The sequence below is a fragment of the Hemicordylus capensis genome, chromosome 2 (assembly GCF_027244095.1).
Source record: "Hemicordylus capensis ecotype Gifberg chromosome 2, rHemCap1.1.pri, whole genome shotgun sequence".
NCBI lineage: Eukaryota > Metazoa > Chordata > Lepidosauria > Squamata > Cordylidae > Hemicordylus > Hemicordylus capensis.
Genome location: NC_069658.1, coordinates 296403446 through 296419262, shown reverse-complemented (window position 1 = coordinate 296419262; position 15817 = coordinate 296403446). Strand labels below are relative to the sequence as shown.

Genomic DNA, 15817 nt, shown 5'->3' with positions numbered 1-15817 from the left:
TTCCGCACGAGTTTAACCCCGCACGAGTTTAACCCACGCAACTGATAATCGGGAGCATGCACAGCTCCTGAAGTTGGGTAGAACACTTGTTCTAGCCAGTGAATGGCCGTGAGAACAGTCCTACAGAGTGGTAGCAGATGTGTGATGGTCAGTCAAAGAGAAGGATAACATGTTTTTTAAACAGACAAATGGTCATGTCCAGAGACTGCAAAGAATGCAGAATGAGGTTGAAAATGTATTACAGCTCCCACAGAGCTAGTGCTATTTGTAATGTATAGAACTTTTGCTAAGCAGGGCAATGGTCTGAGTCCAATCAATGACTCAGGGCTATATGAAAACCCAGCAGCTGTGTTCCTTTCTGGGCATTGTGAATGAGCTGGGGTCGGGCGCGGGGCAGGAAAGCAGGCTGATGGTCTGTCAAATAGGATGCTTTCGACATGGCAAAGGAATGCTAGAAAGCGGCAGAGAGGAAAGCCTGTCTGTTCAAAGGTCAGCAAGACAAATCTCTGGCACTGGGTTTCAGGAAAAGTTGAAGGTAGCTGAATTTGTTATGAGGAGGGCATTTTTAAAAAATAAACACATTCCATATCCTGTCCTCTGCTCAGAGATTGCTCAGTATTCATTGTGATAATCAATATACTTCTTGTTAAAAGGAGGCAGACTGTAGGAGTGAGAGGAAAGTGCACACATGTCACAAGTCAGACAAGCAAAATGTAGGCAGTAGCAGATTGTCTTATATACAGTTCATTCAGTGCTATGGAGCTGAAAGTGATTCATATGGACCAGGGTCAGAAAGAGAACATCCAGGGCCAGCCTTAGGGCTGAGTGAGCCAAATGGTTGCCCAGGGTAACTACCTGAAGGGGAGGCCAAGCTGAGCTGGTGGCTTGCTGTTTCTGGAGTCAACTGTGGAGAGGGATGCTTCTATCTATCTATCTATCTATCTATCTATCTATCTATCTATCTATCTATCTATCTATCTATCTAAAATATTTCTATAGCACCCAAAACTTGTGACTCTGGGTGGCTTACAATAAAAACCATTTAAAACATCAAATCAATTAACAATTAAAATCATTTGAAACATTGAAGACATTTAAAACCCAATATTAAAAATATTAAAACTATAAATCTAATTAAAAGCCTGGGTGAATAAATGTGTCTTCAATGCCTTTTTAAAAGTTGCCAGAGATGGGGAGGCTCTTATTTCAATAGGGAGCACATTCCAAAGTCCAGTTCTTGCCTAGGATGCTGCTTATCCTTGGGTCAGTCCTGAGAACTTCATGACATGAGGGGCATATTGGAGACACATGACAAACAGAATTGGCACAGGCATTTTTCTGAAAGGTATTTGCTAGTGGGTTTGCTGCATCACTTTTGGATCTGATTGTTTGAAGTTTGCAGGGTTGCCCACTCGTGTTCCCTCTCATTCTTTCCATCTGTGTGCAGAATGAGTTTTGTTCTGGGTAGCAGTGTCAAGGAAGTGTGTGCACATGTGCATTCAGAGTGGGGCCTTCCTGATTCAACCTGAGCAGGATCTAAAATTACTGTAACTGAGAGGACATCAAAAACCATGTGTGTGCATGCACATGCACACACCTTAGGGAACACTGATGCCCACAGACCAGTGGTTAGAGGCCATGTACCAGCAAATAAGTGGTTAGGGAGAATGAGGCACAGCAAACAGCTTAACCATGTCCTGCCTTGTCCTGTCTTATCCCAAACACCATAATGGTGGCATGGTCAATGCCGCTATTTTGGGAAGAACTGCTGCTGATTGATATGGGACAACATTCATACACAGAGCACTAAAATGGAACAGTAGGAGAGAAGAAACTGACCATGGCATGAGTTGTACTGATAATGTTTGTATCCATCCTTCCTTCAAGAAACTTTGGCTAGTAAAGAGGGCTTTGGGGGGAAGAGGAGGGTGTCAAAAAGTGTTGTTAATTGAAAAGTTCTATTAAGTTGCTTTCTTGCTGGCCAATGCATCATTGTTCTGTGTGTCAGACACTTTCTTTAGGAATGGGCTATACACTTACATCTTAGAATGTACATATTATGCACCCTTTGCTCACATTTTAAAACATTTTTCTGCAAGAAAAACAGATAGAAACTCTGATGGTTGTGAACTTTGAGCAAATGTCTGCATCAAATTGTAATGCGGCTGAATGTGTCCCATAGATCTGATAATGTCCACCTGTTTGATGTCTGTTTAGTTCAATCAGAAAAGAGGTCATGAGTTTGGCTGTCTTAGTGTCCTGGACAGCAGAAAATAACAAGAACAAAATAGCATAAAAGGCCTTAAATCCCACAGAGTCTAAGACACTGGGATATCCAGTGTAGTTTCAGTTAGTGATGGAGTATGGATTGTACATTTATTGTAAGCAAGTCCCAGACTTTCTCTTGGTCTGCATAATCGGCCGTAATAAATTATCAGGGAGCAAGCAGTCCCCAGCCCTAAATTGCATTAATGCTTGCGCAGTCGGTCAACGTCTCTGTCTATTGCTGTGAATAATTGAGTGTGGTGACACACACTGGAACTTTGCTAATAGTTAAAATGCTTTTTGAATTAAAGCAAGTAATGGAGGAAATAAGGAAACTGCCTGTAAATCATGTCTGGATCCCAGGACATTTGGGACTTTGTGGCTGCCTGTTGGAGGTTTTAAAAATAGCCCTTGACATGTATTGCTTTTGCAGAGCTCCCCTGCACAGTCCCTCTGTCCCTTCAAAACAAAGAGCAGCACTTGAGGCCTATGCTATGAACTGCTATGCAGAGAATCATAGGATTTGGCAGCACCCAGGACCTGTGCTGGAACCCTGTCTGCAGACCTAGAGAAGCAGTTTCTTTTGATGCTGTTTCACTGATGCTTTCATCTCAGCAGTCAGCTGGCAGTTCTGGTGGAAGTGCAGGAGGGATGGGACCTTTCCGGTCCCTCTATTGCAGCAACACCTAGTTGATAGTAAAGGAAGAAGTGGAACTTCCAAGCATAGGATTTGTGCCAGAGCAGCTTTAGCAGGTTAACACTTTAATTTGCTAGTAAGCATATTTAATTTAATATGGCTAACGTTAAGAGGACTGGAGGTGAGCATTCAGCCTTAACAAGAGATCTGTGCACAGGTGGACTTCACAATGGGCTCTGCTGTGCTGATGACTTCATTATGCAAAGCAATCATCCCAGTTTGTGAGAATGAAGTTTTCCCTATTTACTTTGCCCTTTCAAAATTAGTTTTCTGACTGTGCTGCTTTAGCTAGAGGCAAGGAAGAGTCATAAAAGATGGTGCGTAACTGGAAAATGGCTAAGGTTCATGAGGCTTAAATCAAACTTGCTTGTTTATATTATTGTTCTCCTTTTTACAAGCTTGTTCTATTTTTCCGTGTGCCTTTCACCTACTGTCCTCTTTCCTATGAAATATCTCTCTTTCTCTGCAGAAGATATATCATGGAGACCATTATTCAGAAGGTCTTATAGACAGGGACATTAGTCGTGACCTTCTTTTATGCTATGAAAAATGAAATTACGTTTCCAGTTTGTATCAAGTATATCCATCAGACTGGGTTAAGAACAGGGCTTTTGCTTAAGCCAAGTTGTATGAAGTTACCATGTCAGATAACAAAAAGCATCAGTATAACATCTTGCATTCATTTAAAAATAAAAATAAAAATAAAAATGTGACTTTCCCAGTTGCAAAATTTTCATTTTTGTCTTGCAGAAAATGAAGGGCCTTGGTGATAGGATAATTGTTAGGGAGCTTAATTTTGGATGGGAGAGTCAGTTTAAAGATGCAGATGCAGTATTTATTTTTTGCATGACAGCAACATGTATGTACTGGTGCCTCACAGAGTGGCATAAATGAAAGACAGGTCTTTGCTGTGATGAGTTTACAATCTTGCTTTTGACAGTGCAAGAGACAATAGAGGGAGGAAAGAGAGGAATAGTAAAGGCAACAGTAATGTAGTTACATGTATTTTAGATTCATTTTGGTTGGGGTGAAGCCTGGCTAGGGTTAAGCCAAAGGCTTCATGGAAGAGGTGGATTTTAAGGAGAGATTTAAAGGAAAAGAAAAGTAGCACAACATAGTAGTCTGGGTGTTCCAGACATAAGTTGCAGCAAGGAAGAGAGGGCAGAGCCATTTAGGAAAGTTTAGACAGCAGATGGTGGGGGAGTTGGAGGAGCACAAATTAGAGCAAAATAAAAAAGAGGAGAGAACTTTGAAGGTAGATGCAAAAGAGAATGCGGAGGATACAGAAAAGTGTGGGGGGCCAGTCCAGGGATGCGAAGTGGGTTATCATATGAAGTGAGCAGTGAGAGGGGTGGATTATTTTCACAGCATTTTGTGCAGAAGTGGAAGAACCTCTGTGTGACCATGAGAGCCCAAAGAGAAGGGTATAGGAATCAAGTGCCCTGCCCTGTCCTAGTTGCCCGTGAGGCTGAGGCTGAGGCTGAGGCTGCAGGACCCTTGAGAGGTCACAGGGAATAAGTTGACTCACAACTGTCTGGAGGTAGGTTGAGCCCTTACTGTAAGTACTTAGAGCACAGACAACTCTTCCTGGGCTCTGCCTCTGTGCCTGGAGTGTCTGAACTTTAAAGGGGCCTGGAGTCTAGCGCACCTTCTCCATTCTAATTGCTCTTCCCAGGCTTCCTCATAGTGCTAGCATGCTGGGGAGGGCATGGTGATGGGGGAGAAGCGGGGTGGGGTCCTAAGGGTACTGTTTTAGAGGTCCCTGACCCTGAGGGGTTTTCCTTGGGGGCTGCCAGCCTTGGGGCATCCTTGGCTTCAGTGGTGTGGTCTAGGCTTGGAACCAGTGTTGGTTCTACCTCCCTGAACTCAGAGTCTACTTGGAGAGGGGGTGGTGACAGGCCAGCCATGACATCAAGAGGGTAGATGACCAGAGCATGACCCAGTGAAGAAGATGCAGACACTTGCTCTGATGTATGGAAATAATTAAAAGATTCAAGGTCAACATTTGACATTTCAGTGGGCCTACAAAATGGATTTCAGTGGGCCTACACAAAAGGGTTAACTAGGATTCTGAGAATTTGTGGGTTTAAAAAAAATCATATTTTAAATACATCATGATAATCATAGATTTTTTTTATTCCTTTCAGCACCAATGTTTCTTTTTGGACAGAGTTCATATTACACAGAACATGTAGGTTGACCCAGTATATTGATTTTTAAATTGTAAATAATACCCATGGATGAGGGTTGTCCTGCTTGGGACCACAGTGGGGAGAAGAGGGATTAACCTTGCACCACAATCATGACTACAGTTGCTCCATTCCCTTGAAGCTGCTGTCTGCTCTGGGAGGGAAGTTTCCATTGATGCCAATGGCAATTTCCCCCTCCCAAGGCACATTGCAGCTGGGCGTTTCTCTGGGGCTACGATGTGTCGGGAGGTTTAGAGGTTTAGAATCCCCTTGCCACATTCTCAATCCTAATCATCCCTTTCCCCACAGCTATTTATAATTTAAAAACACGCAAATCCACAGGGGCCAACTATTTGTTGAATGTACTATGTAATTTGGCCCTTGCAGTTCTTGCTCTTTATGTAATTAGTCAAGTGAGCATACATGGGAAATCCAAGACAAATCTTCATCTGAGCACACTGTTGTGCCCACTTCTCTCTCAAAAACAAAGGAATTAAAGAGCTCTCTATGAAAAGGCCATCTCCTCATTTCCAGAAATTACCACCTCTGTCTGTACCCCTAACCTCACTTAATTCACAGTCCAGGGAACTAGGATGTTTTTGCAAAAGGCATTTTCTTTTGTATACCAAGCCCTCAAACTTCAGAGAAGGCTGGGTCACAGGATGAATTGCTTTTTTGACCCCCTGGGATTTCTGCGGCTTCTTATCTAACACAATTGTAAACGAAATCTTCCTTGGACTTTGTGCAAGGATAAGAAAAAAGGAATTAATTGTGTCTCTTTAGATCAAGATGTAATCCCTCTCCCTTCATTTGAGGGACAACTTGCTACCACAGAAGCACAAGTTCAAAGGAAAACAAGAGTCACCACTGTAATCTTTCTCCTTGGAAAAGTGATGGAGTGGAACAACACAGCTGTGCCCAAAGATGTGTGTGTGTGTGTGTCTTTACCTTAGTGAAATGCCAAGTGTGGGGAAAATTTCTGAAGCAAGTGCGGCCAGGAGAGAGGTCAAGATCCTCCATGAACCAGTGCTGCCAGATGAAATACAGAACAGGGCTCCCCATGCAGTTCATAACTGCTTAGCAGGGAGAATTCCAGTCAGTGTCTCTTCTGCCCTCACTGTTGTTCTATATGGAAGGAGCTGTTGCCTGTTGCAAATTCACCTGCTGTGCAACATTTAGGACCAAACTGCATATGATACTAAAAGCATTGTTGTGTAGGGATGTGCATGAAGCGTTGTGGCACCTCTAATTTCAGGCACTGTGACGCTTCAAGCAGCCCCAGCCAAATCATTTCGGTGGGGGATGAGCGGGTGCTTTAAAAGCAGAAGGCAGGTCTTACCTCCATCTCTCCACCGCTGCTCCTCCGCAACCTCACCACGGCACTGCCAGTTTTAAATGTAGCACTTTGTGGCTTCAGGGCTATTCTCGGCAGTCCACAGATGGTGTTGGCACACAACTGGTGTCTGTGCATGCACGGATGCCATTTATATGCGGATGCCACCCACAGGCTTCTGGGACCAGCCCTGTAGTCGTGTGGCACAGCATTTAATACTGACAGCACTGCGGTGGGGTGGCAGGGTGATGGAAGAGGAGCGACGGAGGGGCATGTAAGACCTGCCTTCCTCCTTTTAAAGTGCTCATTCTCCGTCCCCACCCCCAGATGTGCACGATGCAAAACTCATCTTTTAAAATGAAACCAAATGAAATGAAATAACAGCTACAGTGGAGGAGATTTTCAGATCAGAACCATGGCATGTGCGGGTGGGGTTTGAACCATCCCCCCCCCATGACATGGTCCTGATGAAAATCACTCCCCAGCTGCTCTTAGCTTCCCTCCTAAGGCAAATAGCCTCAAGGGAGCAGTGAGGTGATTAGAAGCACAATGATGGGGGAAAGCACAACTTTCAGCATCGTGTGTAGTTTGCCCCTTGAGGTGTTGGGGAAGAATAGCAGTTCAGTCGTCCCCAAGTAGCAAAGCAAGAGGTCTTGAGACAGTTCTTTAGTATTGAAGAGCTACAAGGATTTATTTAGAAGTTACAAAAGGATAGGAAAGCCGAGTTTAAGGCTGAAAGGGGAGAGAGACTAAACAAACAGCCATCTCTGCTGAGACAAAAATGTAGACTAATATTGGAAGAACAAAGAGGGGTCCAGCACTTTTATCCATGATCCTAACCCACCCACTCCCACTGGTCACTATGAGACATTGCAGCTGAGAGCTGATACTGCCAGGGTCCTAGCTCCAACAAGAGGTACAGGTCCTTTGCTATATCCAACGATGCCCTATTCATGCTTGCTCCCAGTTTGGCTTTGTTAAGAAGAGCTTTACTGGATCAGACCAAAAGCTCATCCTAGCATCCTGATTCCCACAGTGGTCAGCCAGATCCTCCCAGGAAGGCAATAGCCACCCTCCCCCGCAGCCACTTTTCTACCCCAGCCACAGTTATTCAGTGATATACTGCCTCCAAACTGGGAGGATCATTTTTGCTATCATTGCCAATAGGCATTGATAGTCAGTTCTAAGGCATGAGTGGTATGACTCATGCCTTAGAACAAGGTGAACAGAGAACCAGAATTTTCCAAGTATGAGACAGGCCTCTCTAGAAAATCTTGAGATGTTATGAATGAAGGTACAAACTTCAAACTCTTCCCAGGCTAGGGTTTTATATTTTCTGACTGGCCCATGAGACACAGAAACAACCTCTCCCCATTCATCACCAGCTAATCAGTACAGTGTGTGCATCCATGTAGAAAATTTATTTCCTGCTTATTGCGTTGATTGAATATCCAAATTAACAAATAATTAAGTGAGCAGGCCATGGCTTACATGTTATAAAGCAATTTCTCTGAAAACCTTCATCACAGGTAAAAAGTGGTATGTCTTACTCATTGTAGACTCTATTTCCGCACCTCTTGCCTTTCAAAAGAGCTTTGTTCCAGTCTGGAAAACTGAAGGAATGTTTGCATTGTGATCTCCATGGAATTCATAGGACATACATTTTCAGAATCACAGTGTCACCATTTTTCCAAGCATGAGAACCCTCTTAGGATGATTACTTAACTCCAGCTCATGTGGTGTTGGCTGCTGGACCCTTCCATTGAGGGGGAGGGTCTTCTAATCTTTTCTCGTGTCTCTTTCTGCATGACCTTCACCACCTATTAAGATCATCGAGGGAGGTCTGGTTAAAGCTGCAACTGGCTTGTTTGGTGGTGACCTGAAATCGGGCCATCTCTAGAGCTGCTCTAGGACTTTGGAATGCACACCCGAATAGAATTAGAGCCTCCCTATCTCTGGATGTTTTTAAGAAGCAGTTGAAGACAGGCCTTTAGTTAAACAGTTTTAAAGTTTGTATTTATAGTTATTTTAAACTTTTAATTGTGTTTTAAATTTCTGTATTTTATGTAAACCAAACAGAGATGTGTTTATTGGGCAGTATCGGAATATGTAAAATAAAAATTTAAAAATGACTCTGTCACCCAAGAGCAGCAAGCACTCAATCAGGCCTGAACAATGTGAGACCCACCAAGATGAACACAACTCACCAGACATGTATTGTGGCCCCCAGGTTCTTAACAACCCCCTGGTTTGTTCAGTCCCAGGCAGGCAGCTAAAACAGGAGGTTTGTTGAGCCCAGGGTGGATTGCCATTTTTAGTTGGTGAGCACAATTCCGCCTGATGTGTTATAAGTTGTACAGGCTTGTACTGGACAAAGTGAAGCACACAAGCAAGGAAAACGTTTTACTAAGGCTGCATTATCACAGTCACAGTGATGGTTAGAGTTAACCAAGATTGCTGAGCCACACAGAGCTGGTTGTGAGAATGCAGATTTCCAAAGCAATCCTGGTCAAACCACTGTGCTTAAACCACATTTAACCAGGATCTGATCCTGGTTATCTGTCCTTATTAAATGTAGTTTAACCACAGCATTTGACCAGGATTGCCTAGGAAATCTGTGTCTGTCACAACCAGTTCCATGGGCTCAGCAATTCTGGTTAACTCTTTAAAAAGGATCACCATTATTAACCAAAATTGTGAAAATGCAGCCTAATTGGTATGACAGTAATAAAATCAAATGTATTTGATAAAATCGTGTCTGCATTTATACCAAAAATCCATTTAAAGATAGCTCAACATGGGTTTTTAGATAAATTGTATTGTTCCTCAAAATTTTACCTCCCCCTCCCCAAATTTGTATATTGGTACCGAGGCAACCTGAATAGTGTGATGGGGGGACTAGTTTTCCAGAAGGAATGCTTTACTTATTCCAGGTGATCTACAACATTGATTTAAGATTAAATAGAAATTATAATGATTAGAATATGCATAATAGGTAACAACAAAATACCAAGACTCATTCATTAAAATAGATATTTTGTTCATTTCTCTGCAGCTCCCCTCCCACTGCTGAAATTACAATGAAGCCAACAATCATAATTGTACAAAGGTTAGTATTCTTACACAGCAAGGTTTGGGGATATGCAAATACATACATACATACATGCACAAACAGATAGATAGATAGATAGATAGATAGATAGATAGATATTTTGGCCCACAGAATAAGCTATCCTGGAATAATTAGACTTTAGCAATGATTCAGCATAATGGAGCTATGTTTCTAGAATCAGGATGTGAGAGGGTCTCAGAAAAGTCATAGCAACAACCTTCAGTGTGCAGAATCTGATCTGAATAAGGCTTCTTACTACAGTTGTATAAAAAGCCTTGTAGACAGTCTAGCAAAACCCAGGCAGGTTATGCATTCATAATAAATTATGCAAATTAAATTTGCATACATTTATTTTGCATAATGTATTTTGCTTTCAATATTTGTTTTCAGTTTTTTTTCTTGCAAAACAACTGTTAGGTGGCAATGAATGAAGGGAACGGTTAGAATATAAAGACTTCAAATGTGAAGAGCCACAGAATATAGTGTATCTATGAACTTTCATGAACTTTGAAGGCAATTAACATTTTACTTTCTTATGCAGAGAAATCTAGCCTCTGAGTACCAGTTGCAGGGGAGTAACAGCAGGAGGGAGGACATGCCCTCAACTCCTGCCTGTGGCTTCCAGTGGCATCTGGTGGGCCACTGAGTGAAACAGGATGCTGGACTAGATGGGCCTTGGGCCTGATCCAGCAGGACTGTTCTTATGTTCAGCCTAAATATGCTTCATTTTTAATTTTTTTTAGCCTTCATCAATTCCTGCTTATATATTTCTACAATTTTCTTTGCTAGGAACTTGCTTTTTTGAATGAAAGTATAAATGAAAGAAAAATGAAAATATTCCCCAAATGCCAAATTATGGACTAGACCTGTGCTTGAATGGAGAGTGGAAGGGCATGAGAATTACAGAGTTCTGTTTTTAATTGTTGAAATCCTGGTTTGGCTAAAAAGATGTTTTGGTCAGAGTTGTAATGCGCTTTCAGCCTGTTAATAACACAAAATCTGTATTTGAGTGGAACCTCACATTGACGTTAGATTGTCACATGCTGATCATATGGCTGAAGGAACAGGGTAGAGCATCATATATTGCCAGCTCTACGAGTCTATTGTGTTAACATAGAAATCAGAGTTCACAAGCTTATCGAGAATGTGGCAATGAGGCACCTATTTCCACATGGCACTGCCCACTATGCCCACAGATTAATAGGGTTCCAATATATGTGTTATCTTATTTGGCTTTGGCAGGCAGTCTACAATATAACATTCTCCATTCATTTTTCCCTCTGCATTTACTTTTTATACTAGCGCTTCGCCTAGGAAGGAAGAGTCTTCTGTTACTGTGATGAAAGAGGAGGAGGAGGAAGTGGTTGCAGTGGTGGAGCAAAAGAAGCCAAAGCGTGGCAGTAGTGCAAGAAAAAAGCAAAAGAAATAGCATCACGAGACTGGAAAGATCTTTTTGGCACTGGGGAAAAATACAGCTGCGCACATGTGTATTTAATGCACACTCAGATGTAGTTACAGATGCAACAAAGTTCATTTTTATTGGTTATAAAGCAGGCCCCAGAAATATCCATTTTGTTATTGGCAGTTTGGTTTCTTTCTATACAAAACGTTTATCTTGGAAACTTCCAGAAACTGCTCCCCTAAAGACCCAATTAAAAACCTCTGAGAAGTCATCCAATGTTTGGTTCAACAGTGTATAAGGCCCCAAGTCTTTGAAATGGAAGCAAGGATTGTGCTCCAGGTGTATTCCCTTTATATGCGGTATACACATCCACCATCTTGGATCAGGGTGGATGACATCATCAAAAGCCATGCCATTGAGGTGTCCTTGTGTGTCACTCATTACAACTCTACCAAACGTGGTTCAAATTGGCTAGGTGGTTCACAGGTTAGCCCACATGCCTCAAATGTTTATGCATCTGCCATCTTGGATTGCAGTGGATGACATTATCACAAACTACACCCTTGAGGTGTCCCAATGTGTCCCTACACCTGTAGCAAATTTGATTCAAATTGGTTAGGCAGTTTACAAGTTAGCCCACTTGTGCCTCATAAGTTTACATCACATGTAAACATCACCTCTTGAATTGGGGTTGAGCAGACGAGGCAGGGAGAGCTGCAGGGAACAGCTCCAGTGGGGCCTCCATGTTGGGAGTGGCAGGAACCAGGAAGTGAGAGAGACTGGGACTTGGAGTAGGCTTTAAGCACTGTCAGCACCATTCTCGGACATCTAAAGCCAAGGCAGCTGATGAAGAGGACTGCTCTTGAGCATGGGATCTGGAGTTCCCCTGTAGTGGGAACTGGCTGGACACAGCGAGCCAGAAGGAAGGCTGAGGTGATGAAATAACCTCCTCCACTGGCTTACGCTGAGGGTGATATTGGCTGTTCTCACCCTGGGATTTTGGAGTCAAAAGGGGCCAGGAACACCCCTCCTCCCCCTTGGAGCATGACAGTCCTAAACGCTTCTAATTCTTAGAACTACATTCCAGTGACTCTGTATATTCACCAGTGGGAATCAAGTGCTGAATTCAGAAGCAGCTGCCATGCTTTCATTCTAGAATAAGGTAAGGCAGGGTTCCTGGAAAACGCACCACACCAAGAAGTAAAACTATCCACTCCGGTGGTTTTTTCAGTGCTGCTATATAGCTTTTCTCTATATTATAGAGAAAGTAATTTGTTAGGCTGGAAGCTTTGGTGGGGTGTCAAAGTAATGTACACAACCTTGGGATCCTTAGAGGAAGAGTGGGATATACAGTAAATATAGTGGAGTGAATGAATGAATACATATGAGGTAAAAAATTTTAAAAATGACTATGGGAAAGGAGTTGTGATAATCAGTGGGTTGTCACTTAACTCCATCAGTTTACACAACTGCGCGTGTGGCCAGGCAGGTAGGGGGGAAGGAAGGGTTCAGCTTACCTTCCCTGCTCACAGCCTTGGTGGCACACAAGCCATGTGTCCACACAACCAGCACTGCGGTGAACAGGGTGGATAAATCTCCATGCTGCTCCTGGCAATGTGGGTAAACAGAAGCCAGGACTTGTGGTTTTGGCCTCCATAAATTCCACAATGCATCTCATGACATGCGCCTTGCATTCGGGGATTCCCACAAGATTTGGGTGCTCTAGGCACCCGTCTCTGTGTGCAGCCAGGCTAGAAGTAGAATATTTGGAATTGTCTAAAGGGGCAGCTTTAGAATCGTATTTGTCCAATTAGCAAATGTTGCCCAGGAGGTTGTTTCAGACTTGGGACAGAAAAGCTCCAGGCTGGTTCAAAGAGAAAGATACGGAATGAGGTCATGCACACACCAGTGGCAGGCAACAGGGAAGTCAGGAGCTCACGTGCCTTCCCTGGCCTATGAGCGGCCACCGTCCGGCCCTCTACAATGCCGTGTGCCCACACAAGCGGAGGCACAGAGAAGGGAAACTCTGGGAGCAGGAGGATTCCCCCTCCCACATCCCAGGTTGCCCCAGGACATGAGTGTGGCAGCTGCTCTCATTAGGGCAGCTGCTCCTTCCCCTGGCTCGCTGCCAGAAATGATGGCAGGCCCCACCAGGCTCTTAACTTGGCAGTGATTGCCCAGACGATTGTTGCCCAAGGTTAAGCAAACCAGAGGGTCAGTTAAGCAAACCGAGGGTCACTCAGCTAAACACTGGGTTTCAAGGTAGGGCTTGGTATGGGGCAGTGCCGGGAGCGATCTTGCTCCCAGTGCTTCACTCATGAGACATTAGCCAGGCCGGGATGTCCTAGCCTGGGTTAGCCTGCACCTGCGAATACCCTTAATATGCCATAATTGTTTCAATCTATATTTAGGAACACCTTAGTCTTGAAGTATACCTTTTTGACTTTAATCAAGTTCTACAGTTGAGGGCTGTTTTCACAGTTAAAAAAAAAATCTGCAAAATTAATATGCAGCAAAGGCATGTTTCTATAATTGTTACATTCTATTATATATCTTATTTCAAAAGGGTTAGTAAGCTCCTGAGATTGTGGGGGAGGGGCAGGCGGAGGGGATCTTATCTCTCTGACACCACTGGGAATTTTGTTTTTGCTCTTTTTTATTATTCATCACCTTTCAATAAAGCAGGCAAGTGTTCGATGTAATAGCTTTGTAACAAAGTGTCCCCTAGAGGGTGTAATAAATTAATATGGGTCTGAAAATTGCCATAGTTAAAGTGACATTTTATTAGACTTGCCGTCTCTGTCTTTCCTATGCAGACTTCTTCTCATTATCTAGAAAACACTACATGGATTTGACATAACTTGTGTCTACATGGATGCGGTACAAAAAAGAAAATTAGCTGGAAGACTAGATGACTGTATTAGACCATAGGGGAATAGTATTATTGTTTTGCTTTTGCTTTCTTTCTCTTAGGAGCCTGTCATCATCGGGTGCATCAAATGTTCCATGATAGTACAAGAATTGTCTTCTGAATCAAAGCATGCTCCTTGTCTGCACCAGTCGCCAGTCAGGTGCTCCTGGGAAGTATGACAACACCTTCTCTAATTTCTAATCCTCCAAAATACACCTTACAGATTATGGAAATTGCTGTATCTGACATTTTTGAGTGCCTGGCACAGGCATTACACTGCTTGGGAGCAGAAAAGTCTCATAGTTTGTTGCAGTTTTCTTCATTGCCAAAGTAAATTTTTATACCTATATATTTGTTATGCTTGCAACTCCACTCTTCCTTCAAAAAACTTATAGTGGCTCCTGGTTGGTTTTCTATTACCAGGAACTTCTTCCAAGTCCCATCTCAGATGGACTAGATTCTCTCCACACCAATGGAGAGTGTGTCAGAATCTCTCCCTGCTCCCCGCAGCCGTTGCAGAGCAGTCTAGGGTTTACACTTGAGTTGGATGGGGAGCTGTCCATGGTAGAAGGTACTTGAGAAGGTGCTAGACTTGCCTGATATAGCAATGGTAGGCAGTCACCTCTTGAACTGTGCAAACCTCCTGATATTATTTCAGGAGATGATAATTTTACCATTCAGTGAAGATTAGCTCACAAAGCAGCTTACAATTAAAAATACACAACAGATAAGAACATAAGAACAGCCCTGCTGGATCAGGCCCAAGGCCCATCTAGTCCAGCATCCTGTTTTGCACAGTGGCCCACCAGATGCCGCTGGAAGCCACAGACAGGAGTTGAGGGCATGGCCTCTCTCTTGCTGTTACTCCCCTGCAACTGGTACTCAGAGGCATCCTGCCTTTGAGGCTGGAGGTGGCCCACAGCCCTCCGACTAGTAGCCACTGATAGACCTCTCCTCCATGAAGTTATCCAAACCCCTCTTTAAGCCATCCAGCTTGTTGGCTGTCACCACATCCTGTGGCAGAGAGTTCCACAAGTGGATCACGCATTGTGTGAAAAAGTATTTCCATTTGTTGGTCCTAGACCTCCTGGCAATCAATTTCATGGAGTGACCCCTGGTTCTAGTGTCGTCTGAGAGGGAAAAGAATTTCTCTCTCTCCACTTTCTCCACACCATGCATGATTTTATAGACCTCTATCATGTCTCCCCGCAGTCATCTTTTTTCTAAACTAAAAAGCCCCAGGTGTTGTAGCCTTGCCTCATAAGAAAGGTGCTCTAGGCCCCTGATCATCTTGGTTGCCCTCTTCTGTACCTTCTCCAGTTCAACAATGTCCTTTTTAAGATGTGGTGACCAGAATTGTACACAGTACTCCAAGTGTGGTCGCACCATAGTTTTGTATAAGGGCATTATAATGTTATCCGTTTTATTTTCAATCCCCTTCCTAATGATCCCTAGCATGGAATTGGCCTTTTTAACATCTGCCGCACATTGAGTCGACACCTTCAACGAGCTGTCCACCACAACCCCAGGATCCCTCTCCTGGTCCGTCACCGACAGCTCGGATCCCATCAGCATGTACTTGAAGTTGGGGTTTTTCGTCCCAATGTGCATCACTTTACACTTGCTAACATTGAACCGCATTTGCCATTTTGTCGCCCACCCCCCCAGTTTGGAAAGATCCTTTTGGAGCTCCTCACAATCCATTTTGGATATCATCTTCAAATTTGGCCACATTGCTGCTTACCCCTGCTTCCAGATCATTTATGAATAAATTAAAAAGCACTGGTCCCTGTACAGATCCCTGGGGGACCCCACTTCTTACTTCCGTCCATTGTGAAAACTCTCCATTTATGCTGTTTCCTTTCTTTTAACCAGTTAGCAATCCACACATGTACTTGTCCCCTTATC

General features: G+C 43.4%; 1 protein-coding gene across 8 annotated transcripts in view; it reads left to right on the top strand.

The window, feature by feature from the left end:
* The window catches only part of C2H3orf20 (chromosome 2 C3orf20 homolog), a 104631-nt gene extending 93467 nt beyond the window's left edge, over positions 1-11164 (top strand). For 5 of the 8 annotated variants that reach the window (XM_053295141.1, XM_053295144.1, XM_053295142.1 and 2 more), the window contains 2 exons: positions 9540-9593; positions 10899-11164. In XM_053295141.1, the coding sequence (XP_053151116.1) occupies positions 9540-9593; positions 10899-11025 (181 nt within the window). In that variant the 3' untranslated portion in view covers positions 11026-11164. Of the gene's footprint in view, positions 1-5109; positions 5154-9539; positions 9594-10898 lie in introns of all 8 variants that reach the window. The other 3 variants (XM_053295139.1, XM_053295140.1, XM_053295143.1) reach the window with 3 other exon arrangements.
* The last annotated feature ends 4653 nt before the right edge of the window (positions 11165-15817 follow it).